Source organism: Hippocampus guttulatus, chromosome 11 (assembly GCF_054856545.1).
Source record: "Hippocampus guttulatus isolate MCC_2025c chromosome 11, RoL_Hgut_1.0, whole genome shotgun sequence".
NCBI classification, from domain to species: Eukaryota; Metazoa; Chordata; class Actinopteri; order Syngnathiformes; family Syngnathidae; genus Hippocampus; species Hippocampus guttulatus.
In genome coordinates this window covers 18,211,964-18,231,227 of record NC_141271.1, presented here as the reverse complement: position 1 = coordinate 18,231,227, position 19,264 = coordinate 18,211,964, and the positions used below count along the sequence as shown (strand labels likewise).

Sequence of the window (19,264 nt, the reverse complement as noted above, 5' to 3'; positions counted from 1 at the left end):
TCAAGAGGGGCGCTCGGGCACAAAAACTTGACAGCTGGGGCACGAGTTCTGGTCTTCGTTTGGGAGCCGGCGGCCCCCCGCAGGGACACTGTGAGGGCCCATCTGTCGTGGCAAAGCCTGCCCAAGAGCTGTGCTGCCACATCTGAGCGTATTGCGTCCCCCACTACCCACCCCACCCATTGCTTCCATCCACCTTCTGCGCTTTGCCTCCTGATCATCTTGTCAGTGATGCCATGTGACAGTGTCGATTTCTATTTACTTGGGCTTCCCCCTTTGGCTTGAAAGAACATTGCTGGGGAACCGAGCGCAAGCATGTTACTGTACTATTTTTTTTTAGCTGCTTTTTTTTTTTTTTTTACCAGATTGAGACGTGAAAAGGAAATAATTGGGTCAATATCAAATCTGTTGCTTATTTCCTCTCTCAAATGTTTTTAGACACGTTGTGCTAGTATATGCACTTTATGGCAACACCTGTTTTGTTTTTCTCCCTCAAGAGGGAAAGAAAGAAGGCGTCTTGTTTATTCATGTCGATGACTTTGTTTTAAACTGGGAAAACAAGCTAGTTTAACAGGCAACTATTTCAAGGGAAAAAAACAGTTATTAACACTTATTCACAAAAAGGATATGAATACGCTTAAAAAAATCTGTTTCCTTTTATTTAAAAAAAAATCCAAGTAAAAAGAATAAACCTGAGGCAGAAATCTACAAGGGGAACCAAGTTCAGCCCTAACAAACACTACCAAACAGACATAAAGAAGCTTTTTACTGTACAAATAAATCACCACAGGCAAGAATGTGGTACAAATCAATAACGACAAAACCAAACTTTTCATAAACCTCTTCCTCAATCTCTGTACAAAAACATCTTTATAAATTACCTTTCTTTTCATTACAACCTAATGACTGTTCAACATGATGGTTGCTTGTAAGAGCAGTTTTTCTTTGACACACTTCTGCAGTTTTCGACCCCCGATACTATGGCACTTGGTTTAGACGCCTTTTCGGGCAGCAAAATCTCACAAAACGATATTAGCTCTCAGTCTCGGGCGTGACGCATAACCTCAGTAACGCTTGACACCCAACTAATGGCGCTTGTGAGTTTGTTCTACACCCACGATGGGGTGTAGAACTATTAGAAAATGAGCACATATCCAGTGAACACCAACTTATTGTCCTTGGAATCTACTGAGGCGAAAGTAGTAGTTGTTGACTAAAGCTAGAAGCGTGCGGTTGAACCCCCCCCCCCCCCCCCTTCCTGAAAACAAAAACACAACGTACAAAGATGTTTGGAAGAAAAACCTTTTCAGGAAAAAAAAAATAAAAAATCCTACAGGAAACGACACCGTGTGACCAGCTCCTGAGCGTAGAATTTGGTCTGGGAAGTGGGCTGGACTAGCTAACCCGGTTTAGAACTGAGGAACATTGAAAAACTGAGGTAGATATCTGGTCTGACTGACCACTTGTTGGAATAGCAGAAGGGCACCTTGATCAAGAATGTTACCCAAAACATATAGATATATATATATATATATTGAAAGCACCACTTGTCATATCAGATCAAACCACGTTTGTTTTTTTTTAAACACTAGCTCCTCATTATCATATTGCCTCGTCTCCTTTTCTGTCAGAACGTAGTCTGTGGCACTTGTTGGATTCCGGCCGACTTTTACGCTTGTTAGCCTCCATATTTACCACTACCTGTCCGTATGCTAGCTGAGTGTAAATGTTGAGAAAAGGCACAGTCCGTCGCCGCGAGCTTTACTTTGGAGAGTCACCCCGCTTTCTGGTAAATGACACCGATTCTGTTTCCTCCGTATATAAAACTTCTAATCTTTGGTGATAAAACAAAGTGCCGACTGTTGGTTTCCTATTCAAAACAGAGGTACGATACAACGCGTGTCTCCTGTTAGCTCCCACAAAGTCCATTGTCAAGGCTTTGTCGTGTGTACAATTCTAAATCTGTGTTCCTCTTGGCTTGTTAAATAAAAGTTTTTTTTTTAAAAAAGTCATCTAAAAAGCAACCCAAAGTTACCACGAAAAAAAGGATTCTTGCCTCACCAACTTAATGTCAGCTAGCTTAAATGAGATGGGCAAAAAAAAAAAAAGGCTAGATCCAACAGCAAAAAAAAATCTCTGACCATGTAAAGTAATCTTTTTCCAAATAAATATCAAAACAAAATCAACAGGCGTCAGTACATTTCTACATCTACTCCGTAGGCCTGGTGCCGCAAAAACACATGACGTAGCTCATTTACAAAGCAACAGCCCCTCGCTTCCGTGTTTTTTTTTGTTGTTTTTTTTGTTTGTTTTTGGTGGCGATCTAAACAATCACTGTAGCAAAACTGTTAAGGCAAACTGTAATCGGATAGCATTGTCATCTGAAAGCACGACGGGAGAGGAAAACGTGAAACACTTGGCCATGGCAACACTCGCACAGCAAGCACAAAAAAAACGTCCAAATATCAAAGCAGAAAAAGACATTGATCACCATCATGCACGGTTTTTTTTTTCTTCTTGTATTTGCTGGCAATCTTTGGTAAAAAATAAACCTTTTTTTCTTGTACGAAAATGTTTAAAAACTTTTCAAAACATGGTCTTTTAGTACTTGTTAAAATCATTTGATAAAGCGAAGAGTATTCTTTTTGGCTCCTCCAAAACGATCGCAAAAAAAAAAAAAAAAATAGCCTCGCGACAATTGTAGAACCAGTGCAAAACGGTGAAGGCCTTGTAGCGTTCATTGCTTTTTGTTGCCGGGATTGCTGTAGTGGTTGTCCAAACGTTAAGTCTGCACTACTTGGTTTGTTGGTAGACGTACGACGACGGGTTGCCCGAAGTGTCCACATGAGACGCGACTCCATTTTCCTGAAAGACAGAACACCCAGGTTGCCAATAGTTACCCTTTTTTTCCCCGCTTGGGGCCGAAAAGGTTTTAGCTTCTGGACGGTGATGCGCTTACATCTCCGGGGACAGCTGCTGGCTGCATGTGCGTGTACTGAGGGATGTAAGCACTCGGCATCGGACTGCTGGTGGCCATGAACTAAAGACAGACAGAGAGATGGCGATGGTCATACGCGAGGTGCTGTAAGTTCCAGGACTGTTGTCATAACTGATATACGGTGGTGCCTTGAGATACAAGCTGAAAGTGTTCCCTGACCACGGTCATAAATCAAAACACTGTCACGAAAATGGTCTTTCCGCGTCGTGAATGGAAAACCAATAGTCCAGTTTGAGCTTCCCCGCCATGTCGGCGTTTGTCTATTTTTTTAAATGCTGATGTGCCTACTTTGGCCACTGGGTGGCAGTATTTCACCGTAACAGCAAGGCTCACCAGTGATATGATCTGCGGATGTGTCGGACCACCGTTGTTCCCTATTCATGGCTTTTAAAAGCGTGACTATCGATGAGCATGTCAGTTTGCGTTGTCAGGCACTGAACCGACCAGACTTTTTCATGGCAAAGCTATGGGATTGATTCCAAAACCAAATGTGTAATTCTCTTAGTTTCAGAATAAATCTAAACATGAAGACCCCCCCCCCCCCCAAATATTTAACTGTTGCTTTTTGTGAAGTGGATTCATTGAGTTCACTGCCACAACAAAAGCGCTGCTATCACAAGTTTGCGCTTGCAAAAAAAAAAAAAGGCTGAAGAGAAGCTTGTATCTAAAAAAAAACAAAAAAAATAGTAAGTTGGCTCACTCATTCAGAACCAAACTACAAGTTTTCCCCTTCAATGTGGGCAAGACGATCAACTGGTGCGTCTCCAAAGAAATGCTGCGGCGTTTGCTTCACGAGAACTTGAGAGGCGAGTTGCCTGAAGCATCCGATGGTTCCCGGCTGAGAATAAACATTGCCATGCCGGGGCAACCTGACCTGGCTCGGCGTGAATTTCCCCACCCCCTCCATTCCCAAGCTCAAGGAGTCATTTAGGGACCGGTTTTGATGACTGGGATGACATCAAGATTCCCTGACAACGGCGCTGTGGAAGATCCTTAAAGAAGGCCTCTCAGGAGAGCTCGAAGGCTTGGCAAGGGGGGGGGGGGTGACTTGCATAAAGTGAACGTTTTGTCGTTTTTAGATTTGAACTGCATCTTTTGTGACAAAATGTCGTGGAACTTCCCTGCTAACAGAGCATTTCTGATCAAAACGTTGTGAGACAAAGCGCTGTTCTCTCACCGCTCCTGCATTGCCCAAAGACATATGACTCAATTGCTGGGCCAGGGGAGTCATCAGGGATGTCGGCTGCAGTGACAACGATGGCTCCACAGAGGGCGATATGACTGCACTCTGGAAACACAAGTGAGGGGAATGGATGCAGATGGCGGAACATCAAGCGTAAATGTTGAAATTTTTTTCTTTTTCAAAAATGTGATTTTTTCTTTTTTTTTTTAAGAGGCTGACACCTTTTAACTGTCATTTAATTATTTTTTTTTTTCGAAGCCATGACCAGAGCAGGGGACGGTCATATGGTGCGGTCAGGTTGCAACGCACGTTGGCCTTTTTTTAGAACAAAGCAAAACCAGAGATCTCATTCCATGACCATCTTTACGATTCGTATCATAACACACCTGCTAGGTCTATCCTGGTACTTAATAATAATAATAATAATAATTGTACTGCATGGATCGCCTTGTGTGGGGAAAAAAAAGGTTTCACTTCTACTCTGAAGCATTTAAGACAAAAAAAAAAAGACAAAGGGTGCTTACGGGGTGCTGCATGATGTAGGGCTGATGAGGCATCCACGACGGGTTCTGCACCTGTAAGGTCACACAGAAAAAAGGAGGTCATCCTTCTGATTCTCTTTTACTTGATGACAAGCCGTGGACAGGCAGGAATGTTGGATCATAATGTGTAAAAGTGATGCTTGTATTGGATTCTCTTTTAGAATAGCGATACCTGAGCGTGTCTTTATTTAATCAAATTGGAGCAACGTGGTTTTTTTTTTTTGGTTTTTTTAAGTTAAAATATATTACCAGTGCTAAATAGTGGCAGTGACCAATTCAATACACACTTTATTGCCAACCTCCAGTTGAACTTTAAACATAAAACTAAGAGCATTTCAACAAGGTGCAAATCTGAGAAAAGCCAACGCAAAATTCCATAGACGGGCTAACAAAACCTGCTGAGATGTTTCGAGAGTTGCGTAACCCTTCAAGCAACGGATATTTAAACACAAGCGGTGCCGCAGCACACGCAGACATAGATGGGCTCTCGAGAAAATTGTGGCAGTTGGGTACACGTGTACAGTACTCGCATGAAGAGAGTCAAGAATCCGAACCTGGTACGCTGAAACTGGAGACATGTACGTGGACAAGGGCGTGTGAGCAATCATCCTGTTTGAAATGCTGTACGCTGTCGGGAAGAATCTGCGCGCACCAAATGAGAAGCATGTGTAGCATTCGGTGAGATTGACGACACGGAGTGCAAAAGGATTTTTCACAAGCGAGCACGACGTACCCGTTTTGCATGGCAGCTGCGCTGGGATCATACGTGAGTGTCATTCCAGCCTGGAGGGGAAAAAGAACAAGTTGAGGGAAAAAAAAATGGCGAAGAATGCATTGTCGTCACGACACCCCCACACACCCAACGTGTGTGTAATGCGCGGGTGTTGTGTGTTGTGAGGCCATACGCGCGATCTCTGCAATTTCAGCATGAGCACACTGCAGTGGAGCCATTTTTTCAAATGTTATGTTCTCTTGTTAGTCACATGACACTCTTGTTTGAAACTTATAAGCAGCTTGTATATCGTAATTATGACCACGGACAATTGCGCGAGCTGTCGCTTTAATAACCAAGCAAACAAATTTGACGTTAGTCATCACCGAGCCATCCGCAGGGCTATTTTGAGGTTACGAAGGTACATTAACGTCAATCTCACTGATTGTTACCCGGTTTTCGGGTCCCGCTCGACTTTCTCACCGGGCACCGTCAGTGGGGAGCGACATCCGAATGACTGCGATTGCACGGCGCGCCGCTCGCCTCGCGACTGACGGACTCGACGAACGTATACATCAGCAGGCGGCAAAACGGTTGGCTTCCATTCGACGAACGTAAACGCGCGTGACAGTGATTAAGTTCATGGCACCGCCTCAGTTAAGCTTTCCTCTGAAATTCGGGGGGGAAAAAAGTTGAGTCCAACTTACCAGTCTGGCGTTTCCATCTCGGAGCCAACCGCGACCGTTCTGAACAAACTTGTTTTGGCTTTGTCTCTTTTTCTGCCCGCCATCAGCGAACTTGCAAAGCAAAGGTTCAGCCGGCGCTGGATTGGGGAGCAAGAGAATTGAGAGCGGGCTTTATCAAAAAAGCGGTGTGGGTAACAATATTATGCGTCGTGTTTTCCCAACAGTCGTTTACTAAGCAGCCAGACAACACGAGCTTGTAATTTGCCGACTGAGGGCCTGTAAACCCCCCACGGCCTTCTGAAAGGAGGCATGACTGCAAGGGACTATTTCTGTCAGATAATCCAATTAAAAAGATTAGACTGAGAGTGGAGGGCGCAGTGAGCCTCTTAGGCTGAATGTATACGATCCCTCTCGCTGCAGACCCCCATTTGGAAGGAGGAAACGGTTGGCTGACCGCGTCCCGCCTCCTTGACACGGCTCGTGCGTCCAGCATCTGAACACTGACCGATTCATCTTGACTTCCGTTTCACTGTGACCGAATTATCACGATTCATTGGCGCCGTATGACTCGGCTCCTAGCAGATAAATGCAGAAATGGAGTATTTTGCAATGTTTTGAATGCCAATGCGAGATTCTTTACCCGGAACACCGGCGGGCGTCTTGATGAACTTGCCGTTGAAGTGAGAAATGACTGCGTCACATTTTTCTGTGGACTCCATCCTGAATGTACGGGAGACGGGGAGCACAGTCGAGTCAGCGAGAATGTTGCCATGGCCCGCGATCAACCAGGAAAAGTACAAGATTTACACACACACACACAAAAAAAAAAGGAGATTATGAGAAAGGACCGTACTGCTTTAGAAGGAAGGTGGCTTACATCGAAGCTGGAAAGAAATTTTGCCCTTCATTTCTACAGGTGCAACTGTGCGCCAACAGTCACGATTGGTCGGGTACGTACCTTGGTTTTAAGATCGCAGTTGGGTTCACGTTTGGGGTCGGAACAGATCTAATCAAGGCTCGGCCTTTTCGGTCATGATCATTCGTGCAGATATCAAGTTTTAAGACACGCGATGACATTTCCTTGATTGGCCGTTTTGTTGAAAGAACCTTTTGAGTCAGAAGCTCGGTGCCGTATGGAGTCGAATCATGCTGCTCGGAGCGATTGCGCCACAGCAGAGATTTGCAAGGGTGTCGCGCAATTTCCCATCGCCGATGCCTCGGTTTGTTCTTGAGAACGCAAAGTGGCTGAGACTCGATCAACGGCACCGCTCCTGGTGGCGGCCCAGTGATGAACTGCGGTTTCCGCATACGGACTTTCGTCTATTTAGCAGCGGTGCATTCAACCAAAACGGTCTTTGGAGGCAATTGGTGGGTGTAAATATGGCTACAGTCTGTCAACCTGAGGGCTTTTTTTTTTTTTTTTAAATAGTTAAATGAGGTTTTTTTTTAAAAAGATGAAGGCTGCCACAAAACGTTCATTGTCCGGCAAAGTAAACGTGGTCGCCAGCCATGTTTATCATCCAAGTGTTAACATTCACACCGCGTCAGCTCCAAGTGGGAAAAGTTAAGACTTGCCAGCAGTCCTGAAAAGCATATTCAGCAGTTTTGGGGTCCTACCTGGCAAATCCCACTCCTCTGCTCGCTCCGCCCGAGTCCCTCAAGATACGAGTGGATATGACCTGGCCAAAGTGCTTCAGCATGTTCTCCAGCTCCTGCTCGTCCATGGATAGGGGCAGGTTGGAGATATACAAGTTGGTTGGGTCTTGCTCTTGTTGCTGAAGGGCAAAAAAAAAAAAAGGGCGAGAGGTTCAAACGCTACGTAGAAGTGCACGACTCAAAAAGCGTTTGCGTTCATCCTTGGTTAGCTTTAGGTTCCAAAATGGCCGCGGTGAACAATTGTGGTGTAGAGCCGCGCGCGGTCACAGTTTTCATGCTCGGCTCATTTCTCTTCTAATAGTATCGGCAGAAATGTGAGAGATGGTGACGAGGCCCCGGGGAGTTGGGCTCTCGTCATTAATATTCATCAGCATTGGAGCGCCGCGTTCAGCGCCAGACGGTCGGCAAGGTGACACACGACAAGGGGAAAAAAAATAATAATAATAATCAACAGTTCGCATTTGAACATAATGCAGCAGGCCAAAGAAAATAGAATCCAGAAGAAACTGGTTCAGAACGCACAACTGGTTTGGCGAGATCGGAGGGGAGGAGAGGAGATGTCGTCGTGTTTGAGCATCTTGATTGTCTCGACAAGATGCGGGAGACGACGCGACGGTCGAGAGTGCGCGCAGGGCCGATATTACTTCCTAAACGTGACTTTGTTATGTGAATGTCGGCAGAGTATCGATGAACTGTGGGCGACCTCGGATGACGTAGCAGAAGGAACATGCGATGGCTCTTTGTGTTCATGATTGTAATTTGCATCATTAAAGAAGGTTGATTAAGATGAGGGCTCGGTTCCATTCAGCCTACGGCGCAGGTGTCAAACTCCAGGCCCGCCACGTCATTGTATGTGGCCTCCCGAAAGAAAATCACGCGTCTACTTCCGAAATGTCAAATTGGTCACGAATAAGAAATAACCTTGCGAGAATTCTGTGACCCTATTTACGCTCACTTGAACAATAACATGACTCTTCTCTAAACAAGTAAACTATGAATTTGTTGTGTGCAAGTATTAATGAGATGAGACGATTTAAACATTTTTGTAGTTTCACTGTCCAACATCAAGTACAGCAAATAACAGTTATTACAAAAAACCCAACTTTTGGGGCTTGATCATTGAATTTGAGCTGTGGGTGTGGTTTCATTTTTGACGGTTAAATACTCTGACTTGGGCATCGCCGATATGGTAGTTCGGTACATATTCGCATCATATCTGCTGATTGGCACCACCGACGGGAACCTCGTCAACGAATTCGGGAGTTGCAATCCTAGCGGAAGCCCTTCGAGGCACCGTGAGAGTCGCGCATGAAAACATGAGCAACGTACAGCGCGACAAAGGACCACGATGACGACGTCTTAAGGGTAAAGATCACGGTGCGATATTTCAGACAACAATCCGTGTTTTCTATCGTGATGGTGATGGTTCAAGCTCGGTTTTTGTGGCGGGCCACATTGTAGTTACGGGTTCCCTTCGAGGGCCGTTAGGAATTTTGGGAAGCCATATAAATGTAAAATCACCTCCACATATTATAGACACAGCGCACAGCAAATTGATGGATAACTAGTTTTAAAATCAGAAGTCAAAAATAACGACTGTTATTGTGGATTACATACGACAATTTGAACATTTGGTTCCGACTTTAGCGAGCGTCATGAAACTTGACATGCTTGATTTGCTCTTGCGGGCCACATAAAATGACGTGGCGGGCCAGATCTGGCCCCCGGGCCTTGACTTTGACACCTGTGGTTTAAAAGTCCGATTTCGGTCAAGGGAGAGAAAGACAAGGATGAGCGTGATGAACTAACAGTGGACGGGCGCTATGAATACATTTAGCGGTGAACGTAATGGCAGCCATCTTGGCAATGACACAGTCCCTCAGTCTGTGAAACGATGCATTCTCCTCCCATTTGTTTGAATGGCAAAGGGAAAAACCAGTGGGGGCAGGCAGCACGCTCATGAAACGGTGCGTGCCGCACACTTGTGTGGAGATGGCAATGGTTTGTGCAAGTCCACCGTTTTGTACGACAGAGCACAAAAGGGAAGCAAAACTGCTTGCATGTTTGAAAAATGTGGGAATTCGTTTTCTATTTTCATGTGTCGTGTGTGTGTGTGTGCAAAGGTCCTCGGAAACAGTTGACGGTGCACACGAGTGGGTGTGAATATGAAAAGACAGACCTTCGCCATCTGAGCTTGAACGCCACTGGTCTTTAGGGCAGCCACAGCTTTCTGAGCTGCGGTGGGGCTATCAAAATCCACAAAGCCGTATCCTGAAGGAGACAAGTAGGACAGTCAGGGCGACGTACGGCGTTCATCAATAATATCAATGTCGCTCGACCTGTCTCTGGTGGATGGTTTCATCCTTGACTAAACGAAACCTTCTTTTGTTGTACCTGTACGTCGATAATTGTCGGTCGATACGCTTTGGATGTGTACGCACGTGGAAGACGAGCGGCAAAAAGCGCTGACGCGCAGCTAGCGGGGGGGGGGGGGTGATGTGAACGGGCTGAGGTCAGCTCTTTGTTCTGCGGCGTACAAACACGGTGAAGCCATCGCGCCTGGCTCCGAGCCGAGCTATTTTTAGCCCGTTCAAACTAAATAAAGGCGAATTTGGGATTGCTCTTTCAAGCCAAAAGGCCTTTTGTCGTGGGGTACGCTGCATTTTGGAAAGGTAATGATGCCGGATTGAAATTTTGAACGATTCGAACTCCAAATCCAGCGTCGTGGGGCATTTTTGCATTGACCTGTCGCGCGTGTGTGGAACAGTACAAGTAGACGAGACAACATTTCAATGGGCGCTTAACGGAGATCTGTACTGGGTCACTCAACAGAGTCTGCTACTTCCCATGGAAACCCCCCCCCCCCCCCCTAACAACCGTGCCAGTGACAAAGCAACAAAGGCGGAACTTGTAAATATAATATGCTCCGGGATGATTTAAAGCAGCTGGACTCTAGTTTTCATTTGAACTGCGCAGTGACGAAAGATTCGGCTCATTACCCTTCGACGGTACGCCGCAAGCCAACGATGAGCCATGACTAAGGCGTGTGAGCGCCAGTGAGTGTGCGGTGCCCGCTGGGTGATACAAATGAGTCCAACCACCCACCTTTGCATTTATTTGTCGTCTTGTCCAGGATGGCCTTTGTTGATACAATTTTGCCATACCTGAGGGACAAGCAGAAAGACAAGGTGTGCGCCGTATGCATTAGAAGAGGGAGAAAAAGAGAGAGAGAGAGAGCCAGTTGTACAGCATGCAACAAGGGAGGGTTCAGCAATGGTGACATCATGGCAGTGGCATGAAACATTGGAAGAGGCTGCAATGCAGGCGTCAACGTCCCCAGAATGAGAACGGAAAATAGGCGACCCCCTGGATGAATGCAGAATACACAAACGATACTATTGCCAAAAAAAAATACCGATACGTCATTCAGAGCAATGGAATCATCGATGGCAAAAGGCGGAACTTCACATTCTTTTGTGTTTTTAATTCATTCAGAATGATTAGCCGATGGAAGATCTTCAACGTATTCGTCTAGCTCAGTGGGTTCGATCGAACGCCAGGGGTTCGGTGAATCGGTCTCAGGGTTTCGACGGAGCCTCTGCCATGGAGGATGAGACACAAGCGACTCGACATGTCAATTAGCTATGACACGCCCGCTTGGCCATCGCTGGCTGCCGATGATCACATGACATTGCTTGTCCAATCGGTGCTGCGGGAAATTTAGCTCGCTTAGTAGTCAACGCGTGACTGTCGTGATAGGACGTTAAAAAAAAAAAATATATATATATATATATATATATACGTATCTCTTGAAATTGTATTTACTTTTTTCTGTTTATAATAAATGTGTTTTTTTTTAAATATCTTGAATTTGTAAAAAATAAAATATATATTTTTCACTCATGAAAGGTTCGGTGAATGCGCATATCATTTTTTATATTTATTATTATCATTTATATATATACTGTATATATATATATATATAGAGAGACCTTATATATATTATGGAACATAATATATATACTGTATATTATATTATTACAAATTGGGAATTTCTCCATTGCGAGACGTATAAAGGTTTTCTTATCTTGGGTTCGGTACCCCTAAAAAGGTTAAGAACCACTGGTCTACTTCAATTAAAATAACTAAAATAACTCATGGATGGATGGACATTGCGCAGCACTTCAGCTATTAAACCAAAGTAAAAGGATTCCCGCATGAGTAACGGATATCCCAAAATCGAAATCGATCGAAATTGTCGTGCAATGTGAATCCAGTCTTAACGGTCGGCAACCAGCAGTGTCGTCTCAAGCGATCCCTCATCATTAGCGTAACTCGTCAAACTACATGAAGGAAGGGCAGGAATGTCCACGCATCCATTTTTCTCCAGCGCTTATCCAGCCCAGCCCGGGCACCTCGCCTCAAACGATTCTAGCAGGGGGGACAGACTACATCCTGGACTGATGACCAGTGACTGTGTTGTGAAGGGGGTCATTGACCGGCGCTTGAGCCCGGCCGGGCCAGATGCCAAATCCTGTCGTCCCGCACGAGCGCAGACTGATTTTCTTTGTGTTGAATCAAAGTAAGACATTTGCAACCATCTACATGTACTTTGGAAAAATATGCTGAAGACTTTGGCCTATTTTCTCACATTGGGACCAAACAAGTAATTGAATCAGAATCAATTTGTTAGCATCGATGGGCGACTGGCTAGCACGTCCATGCCACCGTGCAAAAGTCCGGCGTTTCATTCCGGCTCGGGCCTTCCCGTTTCGAGCTTGCATGTTCTCCCCATGCCTGTGTGGGTTTTCTCCGGGTACTCCGGTTTCCTCCCACATTCCAAAAAACATGCACGGCAGGTTAACAGGTGAGCTTAATTGTCCCGAGGCACGAGTGTGAGAGCAAATGGTTGTTCGTCTGTGTGCCCTGCGATTGGCTGGCAACCAGCTCAGGGTGTACCGCGCCCACTGCCCGAAGACAGCTGGGATGGGCTCCAGCACGCCCGCGGCACTTGTGAGGATAAAACGGATGGGGGGGGGGGGGGGGGTGGATGGATGAATGAATTTTCTGGTGTCATCATCAAACCAGTCCGTGGAGCCTAAAGCGGTTGTATGTCGGCGTACGACCGCTCCCGCAATTTGGAACAAGGCAATCGATGGCAGACCAATAGTAGATAACGACGAGAGGAAATGCGCTACTCACGGCTGACAGAGCTTGACCAGGTCATGGTCTGTTGTTGATGGGGACAAGCCTCGGATGTAGAGGTTGGTTTTGCTGAGTTGCTCCCAGCCTGCAGTGCTACTGCTGCTGCTGTTGTTGGTGCTGCTGTTGTTACTTGGGCTGGGTGGAGCCATGGGATGAGACAGGAGGCTAACGGGTGACTGGAGGTGGGAAACAAGGGTCCGATTAAAGGTCAGGCGGGGATCTTAAATCACAGAGAGGCAACATGTGAATGAGGAATCTGTGTTTGTTTGGTTTTTTTTTTGCTGTCAAAATAGCTACTGTGGAGGGGAAAAAAAACTGTCAAAGGCAGGTTAGGTTGGGCTGTCATTTTATTTATTTTTTTCACAGTAAATTTCTAGCCTATTAGAATGTGGCAGGCTAAAAGATATCTATAAAAATTGTATTTTTTTAATTTCATTTTGCAGATAAATTAACTCATTCACTCCCAAAGACGTTTTTAAACGTCTTTTCAGACTTGGTCCAGAATTGGCTGGTACTGAATTAAAAAGAAAGTTCAGGTCATATTTGAATCATGCAAGTGGACTTCATACGAGTCTTGTCAATGAATGAAAAGAGCCTCTAAAATAGCCCACACTCGTTCCTTTATCCTTGCCCGTTTCCTTTCTTCGTATGATAGCGCCAGCGGCCAGGGCGATCCGCTTCTTCCTTGACAATCTCGCCATGTTGTTTGTGGTTCCAAAAATAATAATAATAATAATTGAATGAAATACAGTAGTAAATCCGGAGCCTTATCATGCCGCTCTGCGTACGGCGGACTTGACATGCTATTTTTTAATTTATCTGTGCTCATGAATGCAAATCAAGCGCATGTGAAATAAAAACTTGTCAGTGTTATACTTGTTGCAGCCGGTGTGAGGAGAAAAACACAAATTCCAGAGTGACTTGTTCCGGTCTGACGAGAGCTTTCCCCTTCAGGGATTTGTCAGCGATTATCCCCCACAACCACCTTCGCTTTGGCGAATCTCAAGCTGAGAGGAAGCTAATGGAATCTGAAGCATGAAACCCTGACATGACTGAGCAACCCGAGCCGAGAGGAGCTTCTCTCTCGTCTTCATATTGTCGTCGCCGTGAAATCAAGTTTGGCTTTTTGCCGCATCTGACTGTTGGTCACAGTCCTCATTGTCCCTCAAGTTACCTCCCGTCCATTCACTGCCTTCCTCAAAGTCGACTTATGAGGAATTGATTGAAGGACTCAATGGAGCCGGCCCAAAATTAGTTCATGAAAGGATTTCCTGTGAGGGATGAGATTTTTTAAAATATTTTTTTTATGAAGACGCGGAGGTGAAACGGTGAGCAATAATGTTACTCCCGTTGTCACATGAATACAATAGGTGACAGTAGCAGTCGCCGCCGAATAAAAAAACAAAAAGCCGTCAGTGTGACCTGTTTTCAATGGCAGTCTCATGACGGGCCCCCCCCCCACCCTTTTATTCACAGCGTGACTGTGGTTAATTTCACAATTTTGCAAAGATATTTTGAGAAACCATAAGTCACACATTGGTTCAATTGAGCCCGAAAAAATATAGGACAAAAGTCCACATTCTCAAAACGACGGGAAACATGGCAGCACACCTGTGCGGATTGTTTGCCCCAAAGACTTTGGGTTTATTCACACCAGAATATTTGGCCCAGAACAAAAGCGGACCTCATTTTTTTTGTTTTGTTTGTTTGGTGCGGTTTGTATCCACACTAACAAAAGGCGAAAGCTCACACATGATCAAAAGCCCAAAAAGTTGCTCGTATCCTTTATTTGGTGCAGATAGAGAGTGGATTGATGGACTGTCAAAGAAACTCTGAACTTTTGCCACGTCTAAAAATCAGTTCACCTCTATTCCAGTTTCCCAACCTTTTATGGAGCCATGGCAAAAAAAATCTCACAGCGCGGAGGCCAACGTCACAAAGTGTGTGAATACTGAAATAACAATGACCTTCTCTCAATTTACTCACAAATTCAATTCGTCAGTGTAAAAAAGCTGGGCCTGTTTCATTGATCACAAGGCTAATATTAGCAACATGAATTTGGACTTTTTTTTTTTCACCCAAAAATGTCCAAATGCTCAGTCTGGCTGGAATGGCCCCTTCAACCTGAGTACAACGCACCAACGATTTTGCGATTGGGGATAATGCACGGATGATCCTTTCCTTCTAACACAGGGAAGTCCTTCTCTGATTGGCTAACAAGTTTCAATCATAAAGAGCCACCGAAAAGCTCATACGGGCCAAAATTCTGAATTCAAAATGGCGTCACATATATTCAATATTGGGACTTCAAATAGCGCCAATGGATCATTCCTGCAATGTGCGGTAGAATGGGTCATGTAAGCTAATCATCTTTTTTTTCTGAATTTATTTGTTATGGAGAAATTTGGAGGCGTTTGAAGCTCTCGTTTCATGGCAACATAACAAACAAACAAGTTCATTGGACCTTCCCGCATCGAATGGAAAGCAATTGATTGTTCTGCCTGCCAACATATGTTATAACATTGAATACATATTTTAACACCTAGCATTAATTCCCGTAACTTGTTTTACAGTTTATGTTTGTCTAAGCATCCCATGTTGGCGATGGGCCATTTTTTTGAAACGGGTGTTGCCAAAAAAAAACCAAAGGAAGCCCAAAACATGTAGAGTTGATTGCTTGAACTAGTTACTCCGACGACTAGCATAATGTTCATTTGCGTGACAGGATTATATTTTTGGAATTGCTGCAAAAAAATTTTTAATGTAAAATGCCCATTACCGGGAGGGGGGTGGGGGGGACACATTCGGAATGAATCATTTATTTGCTGAGGATGTGGTCTAACAAGAATGCAGCAGTACGATGTGGCTCACATGATGGTTCCAACTCATTGATTTATTTATTTTTTTTCTTCTTTCACAAATTCTGGTTGAGTACAATTTTGAATATACAAACATTGAACTGATCTATACCTAAGGAAAATGGAGTACTAATGAGTTATTCTATGAAAGCTGCATAAGAAAATAACGTACCAAACCCTATGGAGTTTGCTGTTAAATTGCGCAGTCCTGCGGCGTATGTTTGCCAGCTTTATGTGGATTGGTAGGGGGAAAACACATTGATTACTAGTCAAGGCGGCGAAGTTGATCGCATGTGTTTCTACATGTAACTACAGTATGCTATAGAATAGCCAGAGTTGACTTCCAGTTAAGTGCGAGACTGACACTTCCTTTCCCCGAGAGAGCCGGGGGGTCAGTTTTTGGTTTCATTCAGCGATCAATTCATTCGGATACAGGACTGCGAGGAGAATGGGGAGCGGACGACATCTTATCAGTCAGCAACAGACCAGCTGAGCCTGTCATACTGTATAATGCGCAGGGCTTCCAGTAACAGGCCTCGCCCATTCAGCTCCTGCCACAGGATAACAGCGTGAACATGAGCAAATGGGGCTTATTTTCACAAACCTTTTTGGCTAAGCGAGATTCTGAGAGAAATCAATATATGTAACTGGGACAAACTGAATGCTCCAACGCTTAACTCATCACCTTTCAAGGACAATGCTATGAAATCCAATCCAAACGGGGGAGCATACCATTTATTTTTAAGTGCTGCTGGAAAACTTTTGATTTTCCTCTCGTGCCATTTGAGGTTGCTTAGGAGAAAAATAAGTCAAGTCCAAGGCTCGTTTTGTTTCGCTCCGTGATGCACGCAGCCGGTATTCACCTTATTCTCGAGAGACCTGTGAATCACACAGGCGCCTTAAAACACCGCGCTCTTTTCTTTTTTTCCCCTCCCTACCTAGCATAATAGTCCTCATTCTTCTTCTGAATCCCAACCTTCCCTTTTCACATAGCAAATTAATGCTTCACAAGACCCTGAACGCAACACTCCAGCTTCGCACAAATAAACATCGACTTTAGGGGCGCGAGTTGATGTCCAACTCGGTTTCGTCGTTATTACAGCAGTAATGAGACGTGCGGAAGTCAGTTGTAAAGGCGGAATAGAGCGGATCGAAAACGTATTAGTTACCTGTTTGCGAAACTGAGTCCTTAGTGGGTTTCCAGTATTAGAAAAAATCATCCTCGGTCTGCTGAAGGGAGAGTTGGCTTTTACTTGAATAACTAAGTCCCTCGCCTAAAAGTAGGAAACCGGCTGGCATATGTCGGCCGCTCACTCGGCTGACGACGCGCATAAAAATGGAATTGTGAGCATATCTGTGGTCACGCAGCCTCGATATCGTCGACTCTCCGGTAACAGACGGCCCTGTCCCAACTTCGACTGCGGCCCTGCCTTGTCTGTTTGACGGGCTTCATGACTCGCAGTCAGTGGGAAGCAAGAGTGAGGCTGAAATGTTGGACCAAACTATTTCGCCGGTCGCGTAGGGGTGCTTGAATCCCAATTTTCACAAAAAGACAAAGATTATCGCTACGTTTCGCTGTTTGCAGGCGTGTTTGACCAATTCACACAGAAACCTCATTATGAGGTGACGAATAACATCTCGTATAGAGTAAAATGTAATGACTTGTTTTGCTAAGAACACGCCTTTGAGCCCGCTATCCCCCCATGTTGTCGTTTGGAGTGTTACATGATGCATACTTAACATTCCACGGTGTGGCTTGTCCTCATGGTTCTGTTTGCCTTTGCATGAAACGTACTTTTTCAACAAAAGGGGAAATATGGACATTTACCACTCGTGACGATTTGAATTACCTACTGCTCGAGGTATTCTAATTTGGTCACACATAGAGCTGATGACGGACCATTACGACGCTGGTAGTTACGGCGAATGACAACAAGCGGTGACGTCGTCCTTGACCGTACATTTGAATGAGATAGGATGAAAAATGCACAACGTCACAATCGTCGACGTCACAAAATCATCGCGGAAATATGAAACGTTGCTCACATGCTCTTATCTGTGTCAGCATTGTTGTTTCTTTGCATTACTCAAGAGTAAACGATTTCTAATATCCTCTCATCGATATGTAACAAATTTTCTAACCCATGACCTGTTTTGTAGCATGAACACTATATTGCATTTTTAATTTAATAAAACAAGTCCCTGATCTTAAAATGACCCCATCTTTATCCTTATTTTAAATCCCCAAGTGACATTATTTGAAATAGCATTAATCCTGTACTTATTTTTACTTCAACAAAAGTAGCATTACTGTATCATATAAGAGGAGAATGTAAATAAATAACATTTTGTAAAGTGTAATAACTGTCTGACAGTAGCATTCGTGTAACTCGGAAACATCTCAAGTTGGGGAACTCGTATGTTCAGGCACCATTCTACAGGTGTGATTTACGATAGGTCATTCCTAAATGAATCTGAAGGTCACCAGTTGAGCAAATAAACATGTTTACCAGCTGAAGTGACTGGGGTCGGCATGGGAAAAAAGAGGGAAAGGTCCGAGTCGGCACTCTATGCTCTGTGTGGGTGGGCAGGGAAGAGGCAATTGAATCCGTTGGAGAATATTTTGTTGGAGGCCTTAATTTGACTTTGGACAGGTGACTCATAGTGCAGTTTATAAAACCAACACAACACCTTAATCAAGTGTAACAACAAAGATAACTACAAGTGAACAGATTTATTATGTATGTATTTAGGGATTTTTTTTCAGTACACTCGCTACAAAGACTAATTGTCACATATTTGTATGCCAATTGTGTGATTATATATTGGGGAATTTCCGAAATGAACACGCCAAAGGTGGAACAGGAGTTTAATCAAACTATTTGGGGGGCGAAAATCCTCCTCGAAAAACAAAGTTTGAAGTTCAAACTATCATGCATAATGTGAGCTATCGAGTGTGATATCCCGTCAGTAAGCATCTGAAGGATTCACTCAACCAATTTAGCTTTTTCTCCTTTCAGGCCACCACCGAAGGGTACAAGTGATGACAGAGAAGATAAATATGAAAATTGGAGAGGCAGGATAGGAATTAAAAGTACGATATCATCACAAATACATTTTACCAGGCAGAAGTTGAACACGTGGTTTGTTAAGTAGTCATGAGTCATGATCTCTGTCCAAAGGCAACTCCATTAACACTTTTCAAAGCACATATTGTAGTTTAAATTTATTCGACTTTTCTTGTTCGATTATAAGATACAGTGGTTAACGTCTCTTTGTTCTTGTATCTCAATTAAGAATTGACAAGCTATCAAGTGTTGTCTGTGCTATTCATAAACATTTGCTGGTTTGAATTTATCATTATGAAGAACATGAATCATTTTGACATGATTTTATTTGAGGAAAATTTGGAACCATTTGGTTCAAC

General features: G+C 44.2%; 2 protein-coding genes across 3 annotated transcripts in view; one reads left to right on the top strand and one right to left on the bottom strand.

The window, feature by feature from the left end:
- Positions 1-19,264, top strand: part of tank (TRAF family member-associated NFKB activator) — a 40,892-nt gene that overhangs the window by 727 nt on the left and 20,901 nt on the right. The window lies entirely within an intron of this gene.
- rbms1b (RNA binding motif, single stranded interacting protein 1b) lies at positions 630-17,306 on the bottom strand. Its single transcript, XM_086123805.1, has 13 exons — positions 17,007-17,306; positions 12,977-13,155; positions 10,880-10,938; positions 9,954-10,045; positions 7,736-7,893; positions 6,759-6,838; positions 6,140-6,255; positions 5,454-5,503; positions 5,275-5,362; positions 4,703-4,753; positions 4,173-4,283; positions 2,957-3,037; positions 630-2,862 (listed from the first exon to the last, which is right to left on the bottom strand). The coding sequence occupies exons 1-13, from the start codon at positions 17,055-17,057 to the stop codon at positions 2,791-2,793; spliced, it is 1,188 nt and encodes a 395-aa protein (XP_085979931.1). The 5' UTR covers positions 17,058-17,306; the 3' UTR covers positions 630-2,790.